The 25976-nt window shown below is 34.8% G+C and overlaps 1 protein-coding gene across 4 annotated transcripts in view; it reads left to right on the top strand.

The window, feature by feature from the left end:
• Window positions 1-25637, top strand: part of PRKAA2 (protein kinase AMP-activated catalytic subunit alpha 2) — a 72729-nt gene extending 47092 nt beyond the window's left edge. For 3 of the 4 annotated variants that reach the window (XM_059135255.1, XM_059135256.1, XM_059135257.1), the window contains exons 3-9: window positions 323-416; window positions 1470-1614; window positions 3274-3361; window positions 4724-4948; window positions 14242-14746; window positions 16360-16486; window positions 17924-25637. In XM_059135255.1, coding sequence (XP_058991238.1) covers window positions 323-416; window positions 1470-1614; window positions 3274-3361; window positions 4724-4948; window positions 14242-14746; window positions 16360-16486; window positions 17924-18162 — 1423 coding nt within the window. In that variant the 3' untranslated portion in view covers window positions 18163-25637. Of the gene's footprint in view, window positions 1-322; window positions 417-1469; window positions 1615-3273; window positions 3362-4723; window positions 4949-14241; window positions 14747-16359; window positions 16487-17923 lie in introns of those variants that run through there. The other variant, XM_059135258.1, reaches the window with a different exon arrangement.
• The last annotated feature ends 339 nt before the right edge of the window (window positions 25638-25976 follow it).

Here is a 25976-nt window from a genome sequence, read left to right on the forward strand (position 1 = left end):
TTAAATATGATACCTGATCTCTATGGACCATAAAAATTTTTTTGTATAAATGGAGAAATGAATGCTTAGTTGTTGAAGAATGAAGGATTTTAAAGATTTTGTAAACATGAAAGGAAGGATCTGAAGAGAAGTCCATAAACCTCAGAAAGCAGAGAATTTTGTAAGGCTGTGTTTATATCTCTGTCATGTTTTGATAACATAATTTGTTGCTGTCTTAAAATATTATAAAACATTGGAATACAAAATTGTAGCAATAATATTACCAGCTTAATTTTTAAAAAACTAACATTTTTTTAAATCATTTTTTTCATTTACAAAAAAGATACCAGGTGATCAGCACTCCAACAGATTTTTTTATGGTAATGGAATATGTGTCTGGTGGTGAATTATTTGACTACATCTGTAAACATGGACGGGTGAGTAATTTATTATCTAGTACAGTAAGCCCCTAAGCTAAGAAGAGGATAGTAGGAAATAGCAAACCACAAAGATATCTTCAAAGTCAGGGTTGCTTCTGTGATAAAGACCAACTAAAGATACAGAATATTAGACATTTTTTCTTTCTTAAAAATTATACCTTCCAGGGGTGCCTGGCAGGCTCAATTGATGGAGCATAGATTCTGGAACTTGGGGTTGTAAGTTCAAGCCCCACACTGGGTATAGAGATTGCTTAAAAATAAAATCTTAAAATAATATACATCTTTTGGGGCACCTGGTGCCTCATTTGGTTAAGCATCTGCCTTTGGTTCATGTCATGATCCGGGGGTTGTCCGGTTTCCTGCTCAGAGAGGAGACTGCTTTGCCCTCTGCCCCTCCCCCTGCTCTCTCGCTCTCTTAAATAAATAAATAAAATCTTAAAAATATACATATATACCTTTCAAAATACTGATTTTGGGACCCTAGGTGGCTCAGTCATTAAGTGTCTGCCTTGGCTTAGGTCATGATCCCAGGCCACATGGGGCTGCCTGCTCAGAGGGAAGCCTGCTTCTGCCTCTCCCCCACACCTCTGTGCTTGTATTCCCTCTCTTGCCATCATTCTGGCAAGTAAATAAAATCTTTAAAAAAAATAGTGATTTTAGGGAACATATTCCACTTAATTGCCAACATGATGTCAGTGAAAAATCTGTTCCATAACATTATGTTGAAGCTTCGAGGATTTCCTTTTCTTAGCACTTTCACATAAGTTCTGTTTTACATTATGTTTTACTTGTTGATTGCCTAAAACATTGTACAAATTTAGTAATATTAATTGAAAATTAAATCTTCCTAGCCTAGGAGCAAAAAAAGAACCTTATTGATTGACATGTTGAACTCTAATGCAAGTTTCTGATTTCTTTGTCTGATTTGTTGAGAATTCTAGCCTGATTTAATTAGCTTGCTCAGTTACATTTGGGCTGATTATGAAACTAAAACTCTTGCTGTGTACATGTCTCAAATATTCTTAGTGTAGCTTCTTTTATACTTGCTAGGTTGAAGAGGTGGAAGCAAGGCGGCTCTTTCAGCAGATTCTGTCAGCTGTGGATTACTGCCATAGGCATATGGTGGTTCATCGAGACCTGAAACCAGAGAATGTGCTGTTGGATGCTCACATGAATGCCAAGATAGCTGATTTTGGTATGTAACTCCATAGTTGTTCAGAAATGAACTAGTTGCCTTTTAAAGTGTGTCAGTAGCAACTATTGAAGAACTATGAACTTGCAGTTTCAATTTTATAAATCTGATACCATGAAAAAGGGGTTAATGCACAGTCTCCATGTTGGTTTGTTAGGTTCATTTAAACACAATTTTAAAAATTCACATGGTTCTAGAGAAGTTTAGAGGACCAGTTTCAAGGTACGTCCATTTAATATGCATTTTCTCTTAAAGGAAAACCTGTCTTTTTTGGGGGGAGGGGTCACAAACTCTTTGGAAAATCTAATGAAAATATGGGCACTTCCTTTGATGAATGCACTTAAAGAGAAATACCTGAAAATTTGTGTGCAGTTTTGAAGTCTTACAGCCTTTCCCATTTGATCAAGGGTTGACTTCAGTGTAAAATCTAACTACTTGCTAGAAAGAATAGGAGTTTTTGTCAGGTATAAAACAAAAAACAAAATGTAAATTTAAATGCACCAAACAGTTTCTGGGGTAAATATTCCTGGAAAGAGTACCATAGTAGGGTGTTTGGCAAAAGGATTAGGAAGTAAGAGGTTATAGAAAGACAGATGGAAATGTGCCGAGTTCAGTGTTGCTTATGTAAACTCTTTGTCTGTACCTTGTCTTTAATCTAAAAACTAGGAAACTAGTTTTCTTATTTCTCTTCCTTCTCTAAATCACAAAACTCTTTAGTATGATACTTCAACTAGATTTTTGGTTCCATAGGTTATTTTTTCTTTTTTTTTTTTAAGATTATTTATTTATTTATTTGACAGACAGAGGCCACATGTAGGCAGAGAGGCAGGCAGAGACAGAGAGAGGGAAGCAGGCTCCCTGCTGAGCAGAGAGCCTGACACGGGGGCTTGATCCCAGAACCCTGGGATCATGACCTGAGCCGAAGACAGAGGTTTCAACCCACTGAGCCACCCAGGCGCCCCATAGATTATTTTTTCTATGTTGAATTAAAGCTTTCCAAACTAAAAGCTTTTGGAATGTAATTTTTATAAATTGGAGCATGTCTGTTTTCTACTTAGAGATTGTTTTAAAAGGCTTTGAAAGTACAGGATAAAAAGTAATGGTCTCTATTTCTTTCTTTCAACTGTAGAAATGGATAAATAATATTTTGATGCTTTTATGTTTGGAAAAGTTCATGTAATTTAGAATAACCTTATATTTGTGAACTGAATCAACATTTTTTTAAAAAGGTTAATTTATTTGGAGAGAGCACCAGTTGGGGGAAGGGCCTTGGAAGTGGGGAGAGAAAGAATCCCAAGCAGATTTTCTGAGAGTATGGAGCCCAACATGGGGCTTGATCCCACAACCCTGAGATCATGACCTGAGCCAAAACCAAGAGTCAGATGCTCAGCCAACAGCCATCCAGGTGACCCAAGTGAATCAACATTTTTAGTTAGATAAGGATTAATTCCAATCATTCGTGATGTGCATTATCTTTTTTTTCAGAGTGTAAGCACTCTGAAATAGTCTTCTTCTAGTCTCTCAAGTGCTTGCCACTGTTTTAAAAATAATTATAAAATATGATATACAAAACATTGAAGACTTGACATTTTTCTTCATGCATTTATCTATGTCTATGTATAAAAATATCTAGCACAAAGTAAATATTACTCTTATTTTCAGGATTGTCTAATATGATGTCAGATGGTGAATTTCTGCGAACTAGTTGTGGGTCTCCAAATTATGCAGCACCTGAAGTCATCTCAGGCAGGTAATAGTAGATCAGTGGAGAGAGTAAGCTCTTTATAATCTTTTGTTCATTCTAATAACATTTAATTAAAATATGTTCTGTTCAGAGGATGAGATTGTTAACATAATAGGAACAAATTGTGCCTTTAATTGTTCCATTGTTGAAGAGAGAACAATTATATTAAACAATTTTTTAAACATTTGGTTTAGATTTTTTTATGAGTATATTTAAGGAGTTCTTCCATTTAAAAAAAAAATGACTGAAACAAATCATGATTTTCTTCATTTTGGAAAAGTATGGATAAGAGAAAGCATTTGTTAAATTTAATGTCATCATTTACTTACCAGACACTGTCCTTAAATAATAATTTATATATTCTTTTATAAGGTACTGTATAGAGTATAATTTTATGTTTTGTCTTGAGAAGAATGAGTTTTTTCAGGGATAGTATTGTCATTCCTGAAATTAAACTGTTTAAGTAGGGATTGGAACTTACTCATTGGTATATTCAAAAAATATTTACACAGATTGCAGTGGTAAACAGAAGACTTTTACAGTGACCAATGTCTGATTTAAAAAGTTAACCGAATTCGCTGAGAGAAAATAAAGAAAAGGTATTATTGCAAGGAGCAGGTATAGGAGTTTTGGACAAGTACCACAAATGATATAAATGAGGGGCAGCAATTTTTTGAAATGGCTTATATTCTTTTAATTGGAATTGTAGAGATTTCCTTTGTTACCTCAGACCCAGGTTTGAATTTGTCAGTGGGGTATCAGAGGCATTTTACTACTGCAGAAAGGTGAGAGAAAAAAGAAATAATATTCTAGACATAGGTTATGTGGAACAAAGCTAATCTTAGTTCCATGAGCTAATCTAACAAGTGATTAGAATAAAAGTCATACTCAGGATAACATGATACAGGACAAATACTGTCAAAGAGATTGCTGCAGGACTAGTTCAGCACTTTAATTCTCCAGAAACTCTTTAATTCTTCAGGCACATCAGGGATGAAAATTCTATTTTATATGCAATTTTGTTTCTTATAGTTTTGTGATAAAAGGATTTAGCCTAAACACTATAGTAGTATTTTTTCAAGTTTATGGTCATTTACTTTGATGTTTCCTTTAAAAGAAAACCAACCATAGTAAGTTGTGAATTTGTGACAAAGTAACATTTTCTTTTGGAAAGCTTGAATAGTAACTGCCGAGACTAATTTTTTATGGCGAACAAGCATTGAGTGTTGAGGTGTGACATGGACTTCATTGAAGGCTTGCAAATGAATATACACCGAGTCTACACCATGTGTGTACAAAAGCAGGTATACTTGGATGAGAACAAATGGCACTTGCATTTCAGGTTGGTGTTGTCCTCTTTTCTCTTAGATTGTATGCAGGTCCTGAGGTTGATATCTGGAGCTGTGGTGTTATTTTATATGCCCTTCTTTGTGGCACCCTCCCATTTGATGATGAGCATGTACCTACGTTATTTAAGAAGATCCGAGGGGGTGTTTTTTATATCCCAGAATATCTCAATCGTTCTGTTGCCACTCTTTTGATGCATATGCTGCAGGTTGATCCCCTGAAACGAGCAACCATCAAAGATATAAGGTGATTCTTCTTTTTGTTACTGTTATGTACATTTTATAATATTAATAATTGTATCACTAATTGAGTGCCTGCCTTATGTTAGACTCTCTAATACTTATTGTATAGGAATTCTGCTTTCCTTTTTACACAGACCTGATCATGTCACTTATCTTTTAAATATTTCAGATTGTTTCCCATACTTTTTCCTTGAGGTAGCAAATCCTTTAAGGCCCTTCCTAAGCAGGCTCCTTTTCCTACTCTGAGGTTTCACTCCTGCACTTACCACCACACCCACTTCAGCTATACTCAGCTTTTCCTTCTTCATCAAACATAACATGTATTTTATGCCTTGATGTTCTAATTTATATTACTGCCTCTGATGCCATTTCTGTCTCTTTTGACCTGACAGACTTCCATTCATCCTTTAAAATTCTGCTTACATATGACCTCCTTTGTGAAATCAATTTGGATTCCCCTCGGCAAAGTTAATTGCTTCCACTTCTGTGATTTTCACATTTTGTTTATTTTTTTTTCATTATTATTTCAAATGTCAGTGTGTGTTTTTCCAGTCCTAAATTGTAACTCCATAAGGGTAGAGAGAGTGTCTTACTCATCTTAGTACACACAATGCTAGATGGCCCATGAATGTAGTATATGCTGAGAAACTGAATAAATCTTATGTGTAATACAGACTGACTTTTATGTATTTTACACATGGTTGATGAAATGAAACATTAAAAGTTTTTTTAAGATTTTGAATCCAAAAATAGCTGCTAGCACTGTGAAGGATTTCTTGTTATGTGAGAAACCTTGGAACTTGCAGTGGCTGGTGTTATTATGAATATGACCTTTATATAGCATACACAAGCCACGATAATGCATTGCCTTTTACTCCTTACTTACCAGGTTATGTTTCTTAGAGGTTTTTTTTTTTTTAATTCTTACCTAACATTTCATCATTTATTCATTTACAAACACATTCTTCTGCCATCTTTCTAGAATCTCTCCTCTTATCTTCATAAGCCAGAATGGCTGTTTAGACACTATGACTCCTGGAATGTTTAAATGATGACATGGTTTTTTATGTGATTGCTGCCTATCTCTTAGACTGCAAGAAGGGGTTTATTTTTCTTAAGTGCTCCAGGCCTCCTACATAAAAGAAATGTGTAATTGTATATAGCACCAAGTTTAGTTATAGAAATGTGCTTAGCAGGAAAAAAAAATCTTTTGTGTTCACAGTTCTTTTTTTCTTTTCTTTTCTTTTCTTCTCTTTTCTTTCTTTCTTTCTTTCTTTTTTTTTTTTTAAATAAGTTCTACACCCAACATGGGGCTTGAACTCACAAACCTGAGTTCAAGTGTCAAATGTTCTACTGACCAAACTAGCTAGGTGCCTCAGTCACTTAATTGGCTTTTCCTTAGAAAGAAAATTAGACAACACCACTCAACACCACATAGATAAATCATCTTTATTTTATGAACTATTGCAAATATATTATTTAATCATAAAACTGTATTTCCACACTTTAATAAGCAAGTAGAAGGTTAGGCATTGAAATGTTTATAGCAGCAATGTCCACAATAGCCAAACTATGGAAAGAACCTAGATGTCCATCAACAGATGAATGGATCAAGAAGATGTGGTATATATACACAATGGAATACTATGCAGCCATCAAAAGAAATGAAATCTTGCCATTTGCAACAACATGGATGGAACTAGAGCGTATCATGCTTAGCGAAATAAGTCAAGCAGAGAAAGACAACTATCATATGATCTCCCTGATATGAGGAAGTGGTGATGCAACATGGAGGCTTAAGTGGGTAGAAGAATAAATGAAACAAGATGGGATTGGGAGGGAGACAAACCATAAGTGACTCTTAATCTCACAAAACAAACTGAGGGTTGCCGGGGGGAGGGGGTTGGGGAGAAGGGGGTGGGATTATGGACATTGGGGAGGGTATGTGATTTGGTGAGTGCTGTGAAGTGTGTAAACCTGGTGATTCACAGACCTGGGGATAAAAATATATGTATATAAAAAATATATGTTTATAAAAAATAAAAAATAAAAAAAAAAAAAAAAAAAAAAAAAAAAAGAAAGAAAATTAGATATGCTTCCTGTGAGTTATTCATTCTATAAGTGGAAGCCTGCATCTCCCTCTCCCCTTCACCCATTTTGCTTATTCCCCCAAACCCCCCTTCTGGCAGTCATTGGTTCTCTATAGGTCTGATGCTGCTTTTTGTTTATTTGTTTTTTCATATCTTTTTTAAAAATTCCACCTATACGTGAAATCATATGGTATTTATTTTCTCAGATTTATTTTACTTAGCACAGTACCCTCTAGGTCCATTCATTTTGTTATAAATAGCACAATCTCATCTTTTCTTTTTTTTTTTTTTAAAGATTATTTATTTATTTGACAGACAAGTAGGCAGAGGCAGGCAGAGAGAGAGAGAAAGAGAGAGAGAGAGAGGGGAGGAAACAGGCTCCCTGCCTAGCAGAGAGCCCGATGTGGGGCTCGATCCCAGAACCCTGGGATCATGACCTGAGCCTAAGGCAGAGGCTTTAATCCACTGAGCCACCCAGGCACCCCCAATTTCATCTTTTCTTAGGGCTGTGCAGTACTCCATTGTATATGTACACTACATGTTCCTTACCGTTTGTTTGTTGATAGACACTTAGGTTGCTTCCATATCTTAGCTATTGTAAGTAATGCTGCAATAAACATATGAGTGCTTATATTTTTTTGAATTCGTGTTTTTATTTTCTCTGGGTAAAAACCCAGTAGTGGAATTATTGGGTCATATGGTATTTCTATTTTAAATTTTTTGAGGAACTTCTATACTGTTTTTCACAGTGACTATTACCAATTTACATTCCCACTAGCAGTGTGGAATTCCTTTTTCTCTGCATCCTTGTCAACACTTATTATTTCTTGTCTTTTTTATTTTAGTCCTTGGCAATGTTAATTGTGTAACATGATATCTCCTTGTGGCTTTGATTTGCATGTCCCTGATTACAGGAGTTGAGCATACTTTCATGTGTCTATTGATTACCTACATGTCTTCTTTGGAAAAATGTGTGTTTAGGTCCTCTGCTTGTTTTTAATTGATTGGATTTTTTATTTTGTTTTGTTTTGGTGTTGAGTTGTATTCCTTATGTATTTTGGACTTTAGCTCCTTACTGCATATATAATTTGCAAGTATATTCTCCCATTTAGTAGGGTGTCTTTTTGCTTTGTTGATGGTTTCCTTCACTGTGCAAAAAGCTTTTTATTTGATGTAATTCTGATAGTTTATTTTTGCTTTTGTTCCTCTTGCCTTAGGAGACATATTTAGAAAATTGTTAAGGCTGGTGTCAGAGATATTATTGTCTGTGTTTTTCTTAGGAATTTTATGGCTTCAGATCTCACATTTAAGTCTTTAATCATTGTGAGTTTATTTTTTGTGTATGATGTTAGAAAGTGGTCCCGTTTCATTCTTTTTTTTTTTTTTAAAGATTCTATTTATTTATTTGATAGAGAGAGATCACAAGCAGGCAGAGAGGCAGGCAGAGAGAGAGGAGGAAGCAGGCACCCCGCTGAGCAGAGAGCCCGATGTGGGACTCGATCCCAGGACCCTGAGATCATGACCCGAGCCGAAGGCAGCGGCCTAACCCACCGAGCCACCCAGGCGCCCCCCGTTTCATTCTTTTACATGTAGCTCTCCAGTTTTCCCAACACCATTTATTGAAGAGATTGTCTTTTCTTCTTTGCATGTTCTTGCCTCTTTTGTCTTAGATTAATTGACCACATAAGCATAGGTTTATTTTTGGGCTCTCTGTTCTGTTCTGTTTATGTGTCTATTTTTGTGCCAATACCATTGCTTTAATTATTGCAGCTTTATAGCATATCTTGAAATCTGGGATTGTGATACTTCCAGCTTTATTTTTCTTTCTCAAAATTACTTTGGCTATTTGAGGTCTTTTATAGTTCCATACAAATTTTAGGATTGTTTTTTCTAGTTCTGTGAAAAATGTTTTTGGTATTTTGATAGGTATTGCTTGGAATCTGCAGATAGGTTTGGGCAGTATAGACATTTTAACAATACTAATTCTGTCAATCCATGAATATAGTCTTTAACCTCCTTGTTATATTTTAGTATTTCTGGTGCAGTTGTAAATGGAATTATGTTCTTAATTTCTCTTTCTAGTACTTTGTTATTAGCGTATAGAAATGCTACTGATTTCTAGGTATCCCACAATTTCACTGAATTTATTCTAGTAGTTTTTTGGTGGAGTCTTTAGGATTTTTTATGTAGAATGTCATGTCATCTGCAAAGGCATCCATACTCAATGGATATTAAACTGTCACAGTTTAACAACTTCTTTACCAGTATGGATGCCTTCTATTTCTTTTTCTTGTCTGATTGCTGTAGTTAGGACTTCCAGGACCATATTGAATAAAAGTGGTGCTCTCAATTTTATTGATCTTCTATTTTTTATTTAAATTTATTTATTTATTTATTTATTTGAGTATCTCTACATCCCATGTGAGGCTTGATTTCAACACCCCAAGACTGAGTCACATGCTCTTCTTATTGAGCAAGCTAGGTGCCTCTTACTGATTTTTTTCTATTGTTTTTTAATTTTTATGTCATTTATTTCTGCTCTGATTCTTTATTATTTTCTTCAACTCACCTTGGACTTTGTTCTTTTTTTTTTTTTAATTCCTTTATGTGCAAGTTTAGGTTGTTTATTTGACCTTTTTCTTATTTCTTGAGGTAGGGCTATATTGCTATATATTGCCCTATTAGAACTGCTTTTGCTGCATCTCGAAGATGTTGGATTGTTGTGTTCTCATTTTCATGTGTTTCCATAACTCATTTAAGTCATTTAGTCTTAAGTACCAAAATAGAGTATCAGGTAATAGTGATAGAAAGACTTAATTTCTTATGGGGAAATGAACTGATATTGTCTCAGGCCAACTCTCATAAACATTCTGATTACTGCTTATCTTGATAGAGTTAATTCAGAAACTGTTCCTGAAAACAAAAGCTGACTATGACTTTTTAATTGGCAGTTTTCTTAAGGTAAAGAATTATGGTCCTTCGTGCAAATGAATGAATTAGAAATAAATATTTAGATTATTTCCTTATTTATCATTTTTTAAGCATTTATATCATTGATATAATTCACATACTGTATATTTGTCCCTTCAAATTGTATAATTCAGTGGTTCTTAGTATATTTACAAAGTTGTATAGTCATCACCATTTTCTAATTAGCTTAAGGAAACTCTATACCCATTAGCAGTTATTACCCATTTCCCCCTCCTTTTATGCCTTGGAAGCCAGTAATCTACTTTCTGCCTTTATGGGTTTGTCTGTCCTGGAAATTTCATATGAATGGAATCCTGTAGCATGTAGCCTTTGGAATCTGGCTACTTTCACACAGCATAATGTTTTCACTGTTCATTCATGGCGTAGCATGTATAGTACTTTATTCCTTTGTTCTTTAAAAATACTCCATTGTACAGATACACTACATTTTGTTTATCTGTCCATCAGTTAATGGATACTTGAGTTATTTCTGCTTTGGGGCTCTTAAGAATAATGTTGCTATACACATTCATGTACAAGTTTTTTATGGTCACATGTTTCCATTTCTTTTGGATGTATGCCTTTAATTTGTAATTCTTGTTGCTGTTCCTTTTGTTAGTGATTTTACTGAATTAATTCCCCAGATTTTGTACTTTTTGTCATGGTTGGCCACTGAAATCTCTGATTAGTTAGCTTAATGGTCATCTTATTATTAGTTTTCCTTAAATGCCTTGATCTAATAAGTCTCACAGCCTTTGCTAAGTGATTGTGTGTACATGTTGGAGTATGTCTTCATTGCTCCAAAGAGAAGCTTTTAACTCTGATTTAGTCTTTATTCCACATTAGCAGAGAGCCTCAAAGTCAGCTAGTGATTAGAAATGAGGGTCTTTCTTAGGTAAGCACACAGCCCTGCATAATATATGCCTGGGCTGCTTGAGTCCCAGGAATATATCAGAGTATTTCAAAGACCTCAGTGGAACTATTATTCCTGAACTTTTCATTTTAAGGTTTATGGTTAGCTTCTTGTTTGCCCCAAATCTTACTGCCTCTTCAGTCAGTTGAGATGTCACAGTTACCATTGGTTGGTTTTTTTTTTTTTTTTTTTTAAAGATTTTATTTATTTCTTTGACAGACAGAGATCACAAGTAGGCAGAGGCAGGCAGAGAGAGAGAAGGGGAAGCAGCCTTCCTGCGGAGCAGAGAGCCCGATGCAGGGCTCGATCCCAGGACCCTGAGATTATGACCTTAACCCACTGAACCACCCAGGTGCCTGCCATTGGTTGTTTTTGACAAATGTCCTGGGGAGAAGGCTATTTGCAGTGAGGGAACTCTGAATCAGGTCAGAAAAAGACAAGGCATCCAAAATGGAGATTTCCAGGGAAATCTGGAAGGGAACTTCCAGACGTGTCAAATAATTACAGTTTCCTGAGGCTAGGACTTTTGGAGAATTCTAAACCTATTCTGCTCTAATTCTAAACCTATCTTTCCTTTAGTGGTTGTTAGGCCGTTATTAGGTTATTAGGTGTTCTGGGCTACCATGATTGTGAGACTGCTGGTTTTCAAGGCTACCATAGAAGTGGGAAAAGGAAGATGGGTATAAGGCAACTTAAAATGTTTCAGATCTCAGTGTTTTTATTGAGATCAGCTATTTTCTTGAGTAAACACTTCTCAGATTATTGCAGGCTTTTGGTAAATTTCCATGGTTTTAGGAAAGTTATTTTGATGATATTTTTAAAAAATATTTTATTTATTAATTGACAGAGAGAGACACAGCAAGAGAGGGAACACAAGCATGGGTAGTGGGAGAGGGAGAAGCAGGCTTCCTGCTGAGCAGGGAGCCCAGTGCGGGGCTCGATCCCAGGACCCCGGGATCATGACCTGAGCCGAAGGCAGACACTTAATGACTGAGCCACCCAGGTACCCTGATTTTGATGATTTTTGCTAGTACTCTGAATGATTTCATGGAAGAGTGAATTTTTGGAGTTCATTTGGAAATGCTCATCTTCCCTATTTGTCACTAATATTTTTAAAATGTTAGATATATAATGTCTCCTGTTTTATGGGAGAAATTAATATATCGCATCTTTATTACCAAGCCTTTGGTGCTTAGTATGATATAGGAAATAAACACATTAATGGATTAATTTTGATTTTCATATTTTATGTATTTGTCACTTATTTATTATGCATTTATTGAACATATACATTGTGTTTGGTAGTTGAATACAACTAAATAAGGCATGGTCTCTGTTTCAAGGAGCTCTGAGTTTGGTGAGTAAGATTAAGAAAAAAATCAATACCTATAAGAAAGTGTGAGTGTTACATAGAAAGATCTACTAGAAGCTGTAGAAGATTCATCCTCAAGGCCTGGCACACCATCATTTCTTAGTTGGACTATTTTATCAGCATTATCATCATCATCATTTTTGTCTCTTCAGTTTCTGTATCACAAGCAAGATTATCTTTACAGAATGCAAATTAGATTATGTCACCCATGTCTCTGTAAAATCTTTCAGTGATTTTCATCAAGCATAGGATCTAGTCCCAGAATCTTTCTTCTAGCCTATAGCTGTCAGAAATATTTGATAGCTTTTGCCCCTCCAACCTATAACTCCTGTTTTCATGAGTTTCATGGCCTCAGTCCTGTTCTGGAACATGGCACAACTCTTTGTCTCAGTCTTTACCTGCATTGTTTTTTGTGCTGGGAATACCTGTTTCCCAGCTCTTTGCTCCCAGCTGACTTCTAATCATTCTGATACCTGCTTAAATATTACTCCATAGCTCCCTAATTACATGGCTCCCGTTCTGATTTATATATTTTTATCTTACCCTATGTTTTCCTCTTATAATCTTTATCACAGGATTTTCATATTTGTATATTTGAAACTATATATTTATTTTTGTGAATATTTATCTGTATTCTGCTAGAATATAATCTGAGAGGAAGAATGTCTTTTTGCTATACTAAGTTAAAATTCATAAATGAAACAATCAGTCAATAGAAAGCATTGAAGCAAAATATAGATTGATCTGAATTTAGTTTAGAGGGTGCCCAGTTCTATCATGTAGCAGTGTTTGTGTAGTCTCGAAGGAATAATACATAGTTGGTCAGATGAAAAGAGGCAGGATGTTCTTGGATGTGCAAAAGCTCAGAAGTGTGATAAAATAAGATTTAGGAGACTGATTGTCAATCTTTTTGGTTTTAGTACCCCTTTATAGTCTTAAAATTGAGGCTTCCAAAGAGTTGTGTTGTTTAATGCAGGTCATATCAGTATTTGTCATATAAAAATTTGAAACTGAGAAACCTAAAAAAAAAACACTTAATTCACTTAAAAATAACAGTAAAGCTACTACATGTTAATCTAAATAACACATTTTTTATGAAAAATTTAAAAAATGGTAATAAGAGTAGAATTATTTTTCAGAGTCTCTTAGGTGTTGGGCTTACTAAGAGAGACACCAGCTAGGTTCTTAGGTCTACTTCTTCAGTCTGTTGCAGTATGTTTGTATTGGTTGCAGTCTATGAAGAAAATCTGATACCACTCAAATAAGTGGTTGGAAAAGGAGGAACATTTTAACAGTCTTTCAGAGAGTTGTGGATATTTTTCTTTAATCTTAAGCCAAAGCTTAACTTGTTAGTTACAGTATAAATTAGAAAACATCTCAGTGTATATTTGTACTTTATTAATTAAAATTCACTGGTCTTTTTTTGTGTGTGTTTTGTGGATATTTTACCTTGGTCATTCTGAAAATACCGGCTTGTAGATATTTTACCTTGGTCATTCTGAAAATACCGGGTTATTGAGTTAAAAAGATTTTCCAAATGGTGACATACATGTTCATTATAAAGTATTAAAAACCATGTTCATTGTTACCATTATAAAGTTATTAGAAAAGTCTTAAAGTTGTAGGAAGCTGTCAAACTCATGGAGGCAGATACAAATTATATAAATTTCTAAAATTTTGCTTGAAAGGTTGAACTTTATCATTGGCAAAAAATACTGCTAGTCGTTTCCTTTGAAGTGACAGGCTCATTTTACTAATTTTTCAGAAATGTCAGCCAAGTACCCAAGTCTGAATAATCATAGTTATTCAAGGGTGGGGTTTAATTAGCTCATTCAGGATCATATAGAGAACAGGTCTTTCTGATTCTGTTATATTTTATTGCCCCATGTCTAAATTATTTGGGACTTGCCAAAGCATGTTCTTACAATAGTGTATTGTGGTATTTTTCCTAGAGAGCATGAATGGTTTAAACAAGATTTGCCCAGTTACTTATTTCCTGAAGACCCCTCCTATGATGCTAACGTCATTGATGATGAGGCTGTGAAAGAAGTGTGTGAAAAATTTGAGTGTACAGAATCAGAAGTAATGAACAGTTTATATAGTGGTGACCCTCAAGACCAGCTTGCAGTGGCTTATCATCTTATCATTGACAATCGGAGAATAATGAACCAAGCCAGTGAGTTCTACCTCGCCTCTAGTCCCCCATCTGGTTCTTTTATGGATGATAGTACCATGCATATTCCCCCAGGCCTGAAACCTCATCCAGAAAGGATGCCACCCCTTATAGCAGACAGTCCTAAAGCGAGATGTCCATTGGATGCACTGAATACAACTAAGCCCAAATCTTTAGCTGTGAAAAAAGCCAAGTGGCATCTTGGAATCAGAAGTCAAAGCAAACCGTATGACATTATGGCTGAAGTCTACCGAGCTATGAAGCAGCTGGATTTTGAATGGAAGGTAGGAAATTGTAATATCTTAAGATCATTTGCTTTTTTTTTTTTTTTTTTTTTTTTTGTATAGTAAGCTGCTCTGATCTACTGAGTTGAGTACTTAGGTCTCTAAAAAAGTTGTTTTTGATTTAGATACAAATTTAGTGGTCTTGGTGTTTCTGGATGATAAACCCCATTTTTTCCATTAATATACCAAGTGCATTCCAAACTAAACACAGTTCTGAAAGCATGAAGAGTTGTTAATGCTGCGGACCTACAATATTTTTAGAGACTAGCAGTCTTGGCCAAGAAACAAAAAGTAATCAACCTGAAATCACCTGAGAAAATAGTCCACCTATTTCTGTCTGCATCATAGCAATACAAAGTCATGTGTCTTTGAAGATGCTGTGTTTTACTTTTCTCTCTTTTCTTTTTCCCACTAGCTATAACAGCTAGGGGTCAATACAAGTGATACCATCAGGACATATTTATTCAGTCAACAAATACTTTTCTCTAGGTTAAGAAAATCTCTTTAATTTGGCTAGTGTTTTTAATCCTTGGTTATGGTATATTTTTCTTACTCTTAGCTCCCAATTTTCTTTTTTTTAAATTAGTGCTCAAATTCATTGCAATTCTGTTTGAGTATATGTAGGAAGGAAAGCATTTTTTTTCATTTCAGATATCTTTTACTCTTCTTTTCTTGAGGACTATGAATGTATTTTTAATGACAGAATAAAAATATTCAAATATACCTTGTGTATATTCATTTGACATGTTTGAAACATCATTTCATTTTCATTTTATTTGTACAAGAAATGAATAAACAAGATAATAGTTCATTAAAACCGTTTAAAAACAGATATGCTTTTCCTAAGCAATTTAGTTAAAAGAAAGGCATTAATTTCTTTAAAATTCCATACTGAAAAAAATTTGGAACTAATTTTTCTTTTAAAGATTTTATTTATTTAATTGACAGTGAGAGACACAACAAGAGAGGGAACACAAGCAGGGGGAGTGGGAGAGGAGGAAGCAGGCTTCATGCTAATAAGCAGGGAGCTGGATGTGCGGCTTGATCCCAGGATTCTGGGATCATGACTTGAGCTGAAGGCAGACGCTTAACGACTGAGCCACCCAGGTGCCCTGAAATTCCTTTGATAGATGTTTTGAAAATCCAGAATCATCTTTTTCTGCGCTGCAGTTTTCTTCTGTTCAAAGGGCAGATAATACTTCTTCACAGAATTATAATAAATTTTGTGACAGTACCTGTTTATACTGCCTAATGCAAACTATTAACGTTAGTTCTGTTTTATTCTTCCTACTCCGTATTAATAGGTAAAGGTATTCAAGTTGAGTCTGGGTGACCAGAATTGTTGTTGACATTTAGAGCAAAGGTATAGCTAGAATGAAGGTTGGACTCTATAATCTCTGAGTTCCCTTTAAATTTCTGGTGATCTGCACAGACAATTCTATTAGTGGAGATTAAATAAATATTAAAGTGTCATGTAATATTAGAAGATGATTCAGGAATTCCTTCTCTACCCCACCTGTCAGCTATTTCAATATTCTTTGCAATAAGAATAAGGGAGACACTGTAGCTTGTTATTTTTAACATTTTTCCTTTAAAAATGTTTCTCATTTTAGGTAGTGAATGCATACCATCTTCGTGTAAGAAGAAAAAATCCAGTGACTGGCAATTATGTGAAAATGAGCTTACAACTTTATCTGGTTGACAATAGAAGCTATCTTTTGGACTTTAAAAGCATTGATGGTAAGGAAGCTATGCAGGCATGAGCTCTGAGAAGATAAAACTTGGCACTAGTTGACAAGATGTTAAAATCATCTCAAAGACATGGTGGGTGGGTCTTCTATGCTGGTTTTAAAGTAATCTAGAGTTAACTAAAAATGCAAGTGAAATGAAAAGTATTGAAGACGTGGAATATCTCTAACCCAGCACTTCTTCAAAAGACATGCCTCCTTGGCATAAAAAACGCGCTTGCAGTGTTCGTTGTGGAGCTAAAGTAAGGAATAACAGGGAGGCAGTTTTTACCTAATATTACATGATGCTGTCCGGTTCTTTGTCACATTTCTTCATTCATATTTTCTTATTGTTAGGATTGTAGTATTTAAACTTCTCTGTTCATCAGCTTTCCTCATCCTGGTTGGCCAAATGAGTCTCTCCTTGTATTCAGGTTGGATTTTGATGCCCCAATCATTTAGGAGATGAAGGAATCAGGAAGGTGGCTGTGGTTTGTGTCTAAGTGTTTAGTGGGTGCCAGAAGTCAAACCCTCATGAACCATATGTTCAGTCCAGAGGCCCAAGTGGGATAAAAACAGTAAACCAAGGGTCAGGTGCAGGACAGAACCAGAGGAGAACTGAGTTCACAGTTAGGGAAGTTGTTTTCAACAGAACAGTTAAATTTTATTCTGAGCTATCACTGCCTGTCATCAGAATTACCCAGAGTTCTTAGTAAAATGCAGATTGTTGGGAACTACCCTTAGATCTACCAAATCAGAATTTATTTCTAGAGGTGAGTCCTGGGAAACTGGAAATCTTTATTTATTTATTTATTTTTAAAAGATTTAATTTATTTATTTGACAGACAGATCACAAGCAGGCAGAGAGGCAGGCAGAGAGAGAGAGGGGGAAGCAGACTCCCTGCTGAGCAGAGAGCCTGACTCCGGGGCTCCATCCCAGGACCCTGGGATCATCATCTGAGCTGAAGGCAGAGGCCTTAACCCACTGAGCCACCCAGGCGCCCCTGGAAATCTTTATTTTTAACAAGATTTCCTTACCCCATCCCCACCATTGTGTACTGAAGGTTCAGAACCACTGTATAATGGTAACTTTTTATTTTAATGTTTGTTTTTTGTTGTTGATATGCTGCAAGAAAAATAATCATTCAGGGATATTCTGTCTTCAGATGGGATATCAGTTTAAATTCAAGGCAGATGCCAAATACTATTCTGAGAAGGATTTAGGGGTGACATTTTGACTGTTAGTGTTGTAGTTGATGAGTGATGTCTGTTATAATTGTGAGAGGAAAGGGGTATTGCTACCCCTGCTCTTAAAACTCTGAAACATGCCATCCATGAAGTTTCCCTTGTTCAGATATGTTTACTCAGTTTTCTGAATATAGCATCTTCATAAGAAGGGCTTGGGCAAATACACATTTCATATAAATTGCTCTTCTTTCATCCATTTCAGATGAGGTGGTGGAGCAGAGGTCTGGTTCTTCAACACCTCAGCGTTCCTGTTCTGCTGCTGGCTTACATAGACCAAGATCAAGTTTTGATTCTGTAACTGCGGAGAGCCATTCACTTTCTGGCTCTCTCACTGGCTCTTTGACTGGAAGCACATTGTCTTCAGTTCCACCCCGTCTAGGCAGTCACACCATGGATTTTTTTGAAATGTGTGCCAGTCTTATCACTACTTTAGCCCGTTGATGATGTTTCTTTAGTTTCTGTCTTTCTGTTATAGCACTGTGAAAATCAGATAGATTCTTAAAATTATTATTTTACTTATGGATATCATACACTCTGGAATACTGATGGAGAGTCGTGAGTATTTCCAGGGGACACTCAATGACATTGAAATTATTGAAAACAAAAAACTCCGACATTTTATTTACATATAGACGTCTATACTTCTGTTTTGCCTATGATAAATTCATAGAGGCAGTATCTTTAATTGGTGAACATTGATGAAGAGTATTGTTACTTTAAAATTGTGAGTTCACTACAGATGATTAATACACCTTCACTGGTGAGTCATCTCAGTCAAAGGGTGGTTTGGCAATACCTCTTTGCTCTACTATTTAGTGTAGGTAAATCCAGTTTATTTCCTAAAGTTCAGCAGGCTTTAAGCTGTGTTATGCACCCAGTCTTCTTGCACAAGATTAAGAAAAAATTAACACAGCCATTAGTAAGATGGTATTTAAATGTTGAAATCTTAAAGGCTGGCCCCCAGAATTTCAGAAGCCAAGTTCTTCTAGTAGTTTTAGGTTTTGAAAATACTGCCTAGTGTTTAACAGAAGGGTTGTGGTCCTGAAACAGATAACTGGTTTCTAGGTTCCTTAAAAACAGCTTATAAAAAAAACAAAAAAAAAAAAACAGCTTATAACCAGCTAGAGATTTTATTTGAGATTTCCTTGGATAATATATTTACTTAAGAGTCTTCGGTGTTCTACTCAGTATTAGAACATCTGAAATTACAATTTTTGGTTTTTCATAAAAAACATTTTTTTAAACTTAACATCATTTAAAAACATGCCTTCGAAACTACCTTTCTCAAATTCTTTTTGCCTCTATTTATTTTTGTATTTCACAAGCATGATAAAATAGTTAAATGAAACAAAGCAAAATACCAACAGTCCCTTAAAATAGAACTTTTACCTTTGGTTTAATGTATGTGGTGGTGGGGAGTGTGTGCCTATGTCCCCCTGCATCCCACAATGCTAATTCTTCATCTAAAGTTCAAGTTTATTATCACAGCCATCTATCTCCCCCTCCCGCCCCCCCCCCCCCGCCCCTACCTTCCCACCACCAGTTTCTTTGTTGTTTGATCCTTAGTGGCTGATTTACTTAGCTTTTAAATCTTTTCTGGTTCCCTTTCTTTGTTCTGAATCTTGGTTGCTAGCCATCCAGTTTGAAAACACTGTTCTGGCCCTAAGGGTTTTTTTGTACCTCCAAAGCTTAGTGGGTTGTGACCTTACCTGTTGAGGCTGTTAGGCTAGGGAAGCCTTAAACATTAAAAAAAAAAAAAATTCTCTCTTGAATAAATGTATGTGTTGTTTACATATATACATATATGTATTCACACACCAGTGCTTTTAAAGGAAAAACCAAGCAGTTTCTTTGTTTTGCTTTGTGCTGGTTTTTTTTTTTTAAAGTTTAAAAAGAAACCTATATACAGCAGATTAGATAATAGCTCATTGCTTATATTGTTTTAGTCAAAGTATTTAATTTTTCAATTATGTGTAATTTATCTAATTTGTATTTATTCATTTGTTTAATGTGTTATAATTACACTCTCATTCACCTGACTTACCCTAGATAAGATTAAGCTCTTGAAAACAGGTTTCTGTTTGCCAAAAATAATGTTTTCTACCAAGAAGCAAATGAAAATCTTTGGCCAAGTTTCTCTTATGTTTTTGGAAGATAAGCATGTCTGTCTTTAAGTAGTTTCGAGTCAGGAGTTTGCAGTGTGTCACATCATATTGGTTTATAGAACTTTTTAAAAATAGTGTTAAGTAACTTTTAAGTCTGACTTCATAATATCTAAAGGAATCTTTGCTCACCAATTTGGGAAAAAGTGTGGGTTTGCATTAAACTCTTTTTAAGTTTAAACCTTTGAAAGATTGCCATCTAGTGGCACCAAAGGGTACTTTTTGTGATTGTTTTTAGAGGGATAATCGTTCTGCCGTGCGTTATAGATAGGGCATAATTTTAACGTCTTCAAATGTGTAAATACCTCTTTTGGGAAGAACAGGTCCACCTCATACGATTTGCTTTACTATGATTGATCTTAGAAATAGGAATTCTGATGATTCCTTATCCCTAATGACAAAATCCCTAACAATTTTGAAGGTGGAAAAACAGCAAGGAATACAGTGGCATTTTAGCTTTGTTAGTCGAATAAATCAGATATTAAGAACTTATTCATATAAAAATACTTTATATTGGTGATTATCATGTTTATTGAGAATTAAAAATATTATATGCTATTTTCTCATTCGTGCCAGTATTTGTGAATATCTACATTTTGATGGCTATCTGTTGAATTTTAGGAGAACCAGGGTTGCAGTTTCAGTTCTCTTATGCTTACATTTTTAAAGCACAGCTACTCTGAATCTAGAAGGTACAGTAAATTACATTATATTGAGGAGATTTCAGGAGGCTCAGTATGGCATAATAGGGGCCGGAATAATATCAGAGGAGGCTTTTGTTGCTAATGGGCAGGAAAAGGGAAAGAATCAGTTGCTAAATTCCCACATTTCAATATTGTAAGCTGGTTAATCAGGGGTGTGGTATGTGGTTGTTAGATCTGTGGTGGGAAGAATTTCTTCAAGTTAAGATTTTGGAGGAGAGCTTCTATTATTAGGTTATAAAGAGTTAGCTACATCATGGAAATGAACTCCATAAGGTTCTACAATAGCATTTCCCACACTGTATCCCTGAGGTGCTGTGCTGAAAAACGAGTCCATTGAGAAGTTTGGAAAGTGTTATATGTCACACTCTTGCTTGAGGATGGAGTGGATATGAGAATTAAAGACTTTGAAAAGTCCTTCAGTGAAAAAAAGAAAACTTTAACACTGCTTTCCCCAAATTAATTTAACTACTTTTAATCTTAATATTCCATGGGAAAAGGCAAATTTGGAAAATACTATTTTAGGAAACTTACTGTTCCAGGTTGCTATAATTAATTATAATATATATGTAATATATATATTACATATATATAATAATATATGTAATTATATAATGATAATTAACATAGGAAAGAATAGAATTAAGGTATCTTCTTACCAGTTGCTGGAGAGAATATGGTTCAGAATCAGAAAAATTTTATTTTAACCTGTGGACATACTCATTTGAGCAAATGCTGGCCTAAACAAAATTTTGTGTCTATGATGTGTTTCATAGCACCTTGATTTTCTTAACCAGGTTGTGGTATTGTTTGGGAGCAAAATTTATTAATTGTTGTGTTGAATGGATAGCTGAGAAAACTTAAAGCAGATTACTTGTAAAAAAAAAAAAAGGCCTAAGAAACTAGTGACTAATGCTTATTATGGCTCTATGGCTTTGTAGGCAATGAGTCTATGACATTGATTCTCACTTTCAAACTGTATAGTCCATGAACATTTTCTAAATACAGGACACCATATTTAGATCTAATTCCTGTAATCTTTAATGGAGGAACAGATAAATTGAATGGGGAGGTAGGCAAACCTATTTCAAGTTGGATTTTGTTTTGATCAACAAACTTTTGGCACACTTTTGTAACCTCAAGTGTTTTGTTCCTTGGTATTAGTCTGCTATAACAAGAATCTAGGAGCCTAAATTAATTGGAAGTACCAGTATTTCTCTGTCAGAGAATTGGCTGTATGTTTTACAGAAATTCTCCATTTTCTGCAAATAGGGTTCCCATAAGAGCTGCATAATTGTGGGTTGCTTTTTCTTATTCTCTAGCCAGTTTGTACTCAGGGAACATAGACTTTTTTTGTTTTTATATTGGAAGAGACATAATTAAGAAAATAATCATAGACAACTGTTACAGGTTTTCTGACTGTTTGAATTTATTTGTTGCTTCTATTAATGTGCAGTATACTGAGTTAATATCAGCACTGTACCTTCCACTTATAAAATAGAAAAGCTTAGAATATGCTTCCCACAGACACGGTATCTTTGTCTGCCACTGGTTAATAATTTAAATCCTGTTGATGGCTGTGAAATCTCAATATCTAAATGCAAACCATGTTCATGGTTTTGTCTGTTTTTGTTTTTAAAGAACTCCACCTTTTCAATCTGGCATATCTTTACCTGGTCATTCTGTCATTCTGTGACTTTTTAAATAGGGAAGGTAATTTATTTTAATAATCGTTCTCAGAGGCTCTATTAGAAATTCTAGATGAGGAATATGTGCAATCTGTTAGTAAATCACACCTATGTTGGACCTCAGTTTGTAACCTCTAAAGTGGGAGGATAGGCTAAAAGGCTTCCAAGGTACATTTGAGCTTTAAAGTTCTGTCTTTGCCTTTTTTGTATGATTATGTTAGTGTTCACTTTTTATATATTTGGAGATTTTATACTAGTGTCAATGTTCTGTATTTGTTTGGTGAGGCATTTTAAAGGTTTATACTTGAAAAAAAATTTAAATACAGCTGTCCTCTAGAATACAAATGGCAAAAGTCATCTAGAAAACTGAACGTGTTAAAACATCATGTGCACTTGGCAGAAGCAAAATATTACTGATTTGAAGTATTAGAAGTGTTCCATACTTTTTTATAGTGATTTTTAGATCCAGAGACCATGTCTATTAATATAGTTAATACACTACAGTAACCTTGTGAGGTATAACCACTTTGTAGTTGAGGAAGCAGGACCACAAAGCTCTTCATAAAGCTTTAATGCCATACAAGTATTCAGCAGTGATCACTGCTCTTTCTGTCCCACCTTCCTCAAGGGGAGAGCAGTCTGAATCACTGAAACATCTGAGGAGTTGAGTAATAAAGATAAACCCAGATGTATTGCTTTCAAGTCTTTGAGTGACATAAAGTAGTCTTAACTGAATATTTCTTAATTATTGGAACTGGTTGATTATACTAACTAAAATTATTTATGATTAGTATATTGATATTTATCAGTACTTTTGAATTATTGAGGGTGCTTATAAAATACTGAAGGTGTTTTAAGCATGATTCTTCCTTTAATTTTATTTACTTGATCCTTGTAGCACAGTCTTTTATAAAAAGTAAAACTAGCTGCAGCCCCTATCTTAAATTATAATAGTTTTTGACTGTTATCTGAATTAGGTTTATCTAAATTTCATGTACACATTGATAATTTTTCATTTTGTATGGGTATTTAGATGATAAACACTGTTTTCATAGAGTATATCTCTGTTCACGAACTACCTAATTATTATTGGCTTGATATTCTCCCAGAAATGTAATGTTTGATGAGCTTTAAAAAAATGATACGTTACTTGAACAAGTTCCTGGCTTCCTTACTAGCCTTTCCACATATAATCTTGATGGATTTTATGCCACTGAACAGTAATAGCATAAAGTAAACAGTAAGAGCATAAAGAACCAGACTCACAGTTGAGACTGGACTGAGTTTTAATTAAACTTTTCAGCCAGAACCTGGTAAGTGTCAGCCTGAGTCTAGAAGTTACCAGACTGTGGGCCGGTATTAACGTAGTGAGCCAGTATTTTATTTACTGCCCCACTTGCAGAGCAGTGTCATTTTGCAGCCGTGACTGTGATGGGATTTTGGGTAACTACTGTTTATATTCAAAGCAGTTTAGGTTTTGCGGAGGTAGCTCATGAGTATTTGGACAAACAAGATAGGTAAATTTCAGTTACATTTAAAGTGCAATTAAGGAAACCCCAGAATAGTGTGTTCTTTCCAGGAAAAAAAGCTGAAGTATTTGTAGAGTATCTTAGCATGAAAACTTTTCTGAACATACACAGGATTTTGACAAGGTTTATCTGTGTGATTTTGCAAGGTTAACTGCTTTGTGTTGATTTAAAATTTCAAGGAGGCACAGGAATGGTCTAGCCCCAGTGAATTACATAGTTAATTTTTACTGCTTATAAGAGTTTATTTCTTACTAAAAATCCCTTTTAAGTTAATTTTGTTATAAAGAAAGGCCATTCTTCTAGATGGATAACATTTTCCTGAATGGAAAAAAAATAGATTAATTGCTCTAAACAAAACACCTTAATTGTGCCTTCTCAAATTATAGGAATAGTAATAATTAGTCAAAAATTTGTCTGAAGTTGTTTTTTCTAATTGCTCTTGTTTTCCCTCAGTTCTGCCCTCCACAGATGGTTACATTGTTTGCTTTTGCCTGTTTGGTTTTCAGGCTCCTTTGACTATACCTCACCCTATACTGTCAAAAGCTGTTCACTGGATGTATTTTTCTGTTGCCTTTATGTTGTTTTACTTCTTAAGTCACTTTGGTGAAACTTTGGCTGCTTTCTCATGTTTTTAAAATGAATGCAGTGATTAACAATCTTTACAGTTCAAATGTTTGTAAAGGCAAGAAATAATGCAGAGCAAAGAACAAAAATTAATTTGGAATGTGATTCTCAGTTTGGTTGGATTTTCTTTTACAAAATGTGGACGATAACCTACCTCACAGACGTGTGTGAGAAACTGTTTGAGGGCCCTTACTTAAATACAGGTTTATCATCATATTTAAGGTAAATCCCTTCCTTTCTTCTTTTTAATAGAAATCTTTGATACTGATAGGATGACTATCTTGATTTTAGAAGTTTAATGTGGTAAGAATATAGTGGTAAAAATGTTTAAGACCACAGTTTCACGAATTATGGTATTCTTATTTTAAGTGACTTAAAATTTCTTGAAAACATCAAATATTCAAATTTTGAACTTGTCTTTTGTGGCAACAAATATCCAGAACTTCTTAAGTTGTTGGCTGAGTCTGCCTTAATGTACCAAAATACAGCTTTCTCTCAAGACTGTTCACAAATCTCTCTGGTTGTACAATGTTTTGTGTGTTTAATGTAAAATTGTTAGAGAACTGTGAACTCTAAGCAGAGTAATCTAAATATTGTTTTAAGAAGAATGCCTGTGTTCTTTGTCATGTATGCTTAAATATCATACAGTGAATTTTGAGTGCAACAAATAAAACTGAAAGTTGATAGCCATTAGGTTATGACCATGACAATCATAAGAAAATGCAAGATTGGATATTAGTCAAAACATTTTCAAGAATATCCTATGTTCATTCTTTCTTAGCCTATTTTTGAAAAAGAAAAAATACTCCATAGGCTGAGTCACCTGTTGAAGCACTTGATATATATCTATTAAAATCTTTTTTAAAACCTTTGAAATTGGGATCACTCTTTATAATTTATTTCAGGAAAAAAGAAAAAAGCCCCGACTTCAAATGCTTTTGTGTTTTAATAACCATAGATTCAAATTTCAGTTTTGTTTGTTACGTATTTTTTGTGGGTGTTAAATGATCAGTGGGAAGGCTCTGTCTTCCAGTAACCACATGGTAAAGATGTCATCTTGAACAACATAGCATTTCATAGTTGCAGGTTCTCCCTGATTAATATTTGCACTGTGCATACTTATAGGTAACAAACAAAAGAGAAAAACAGCTTGATTGCTTATAAGCTTTTTTCACAAAATCAAATTAAAGTCTCTGGTTAATGTGAAAGCTATTTTTGTTTCTGCTGAGTCATTAAGCTAATATTCTACATGTCAGTTAATAGTTACAGAGAAAGCTTTTGTAGAAAAATATTGCCTAGGTTTCCTTGAAGAATTAACTTTTGTCATACATTGCAGTTTCTATCTTTAGCTGTTATATTTTCTATTGGTGCTATAACAAATTACAAAAACTTAGTGACTTAACACAAATTTATTATCTTACAGTTCTGTAAGTCAGAACTTCGGTGTTGTTTCTTCAGGTCACACAAGGCTTGAAAACCAAAGCACTGGTAGGGTTGGGCTCTGGGAAGTAGTCTGTTTCAAGGCTCTTTCAGGTTATGGGCAAAATTTAG

The sequence above is a fragment of the Mustela lutreola genome, chromosome 10 (genome assembly GCF_030435805.1).
Source record: "Mustela lutreola isolate mMusLut2 chromosome 10, mMusLut2.pri, whole genome shotgun sequence".
NCBI classification, from domain to species: Eukaryota; Metazoa; Chordata; class Mammalia; order Carnivora; family Mustelidae; genus Mustela; species Mustela lutreola.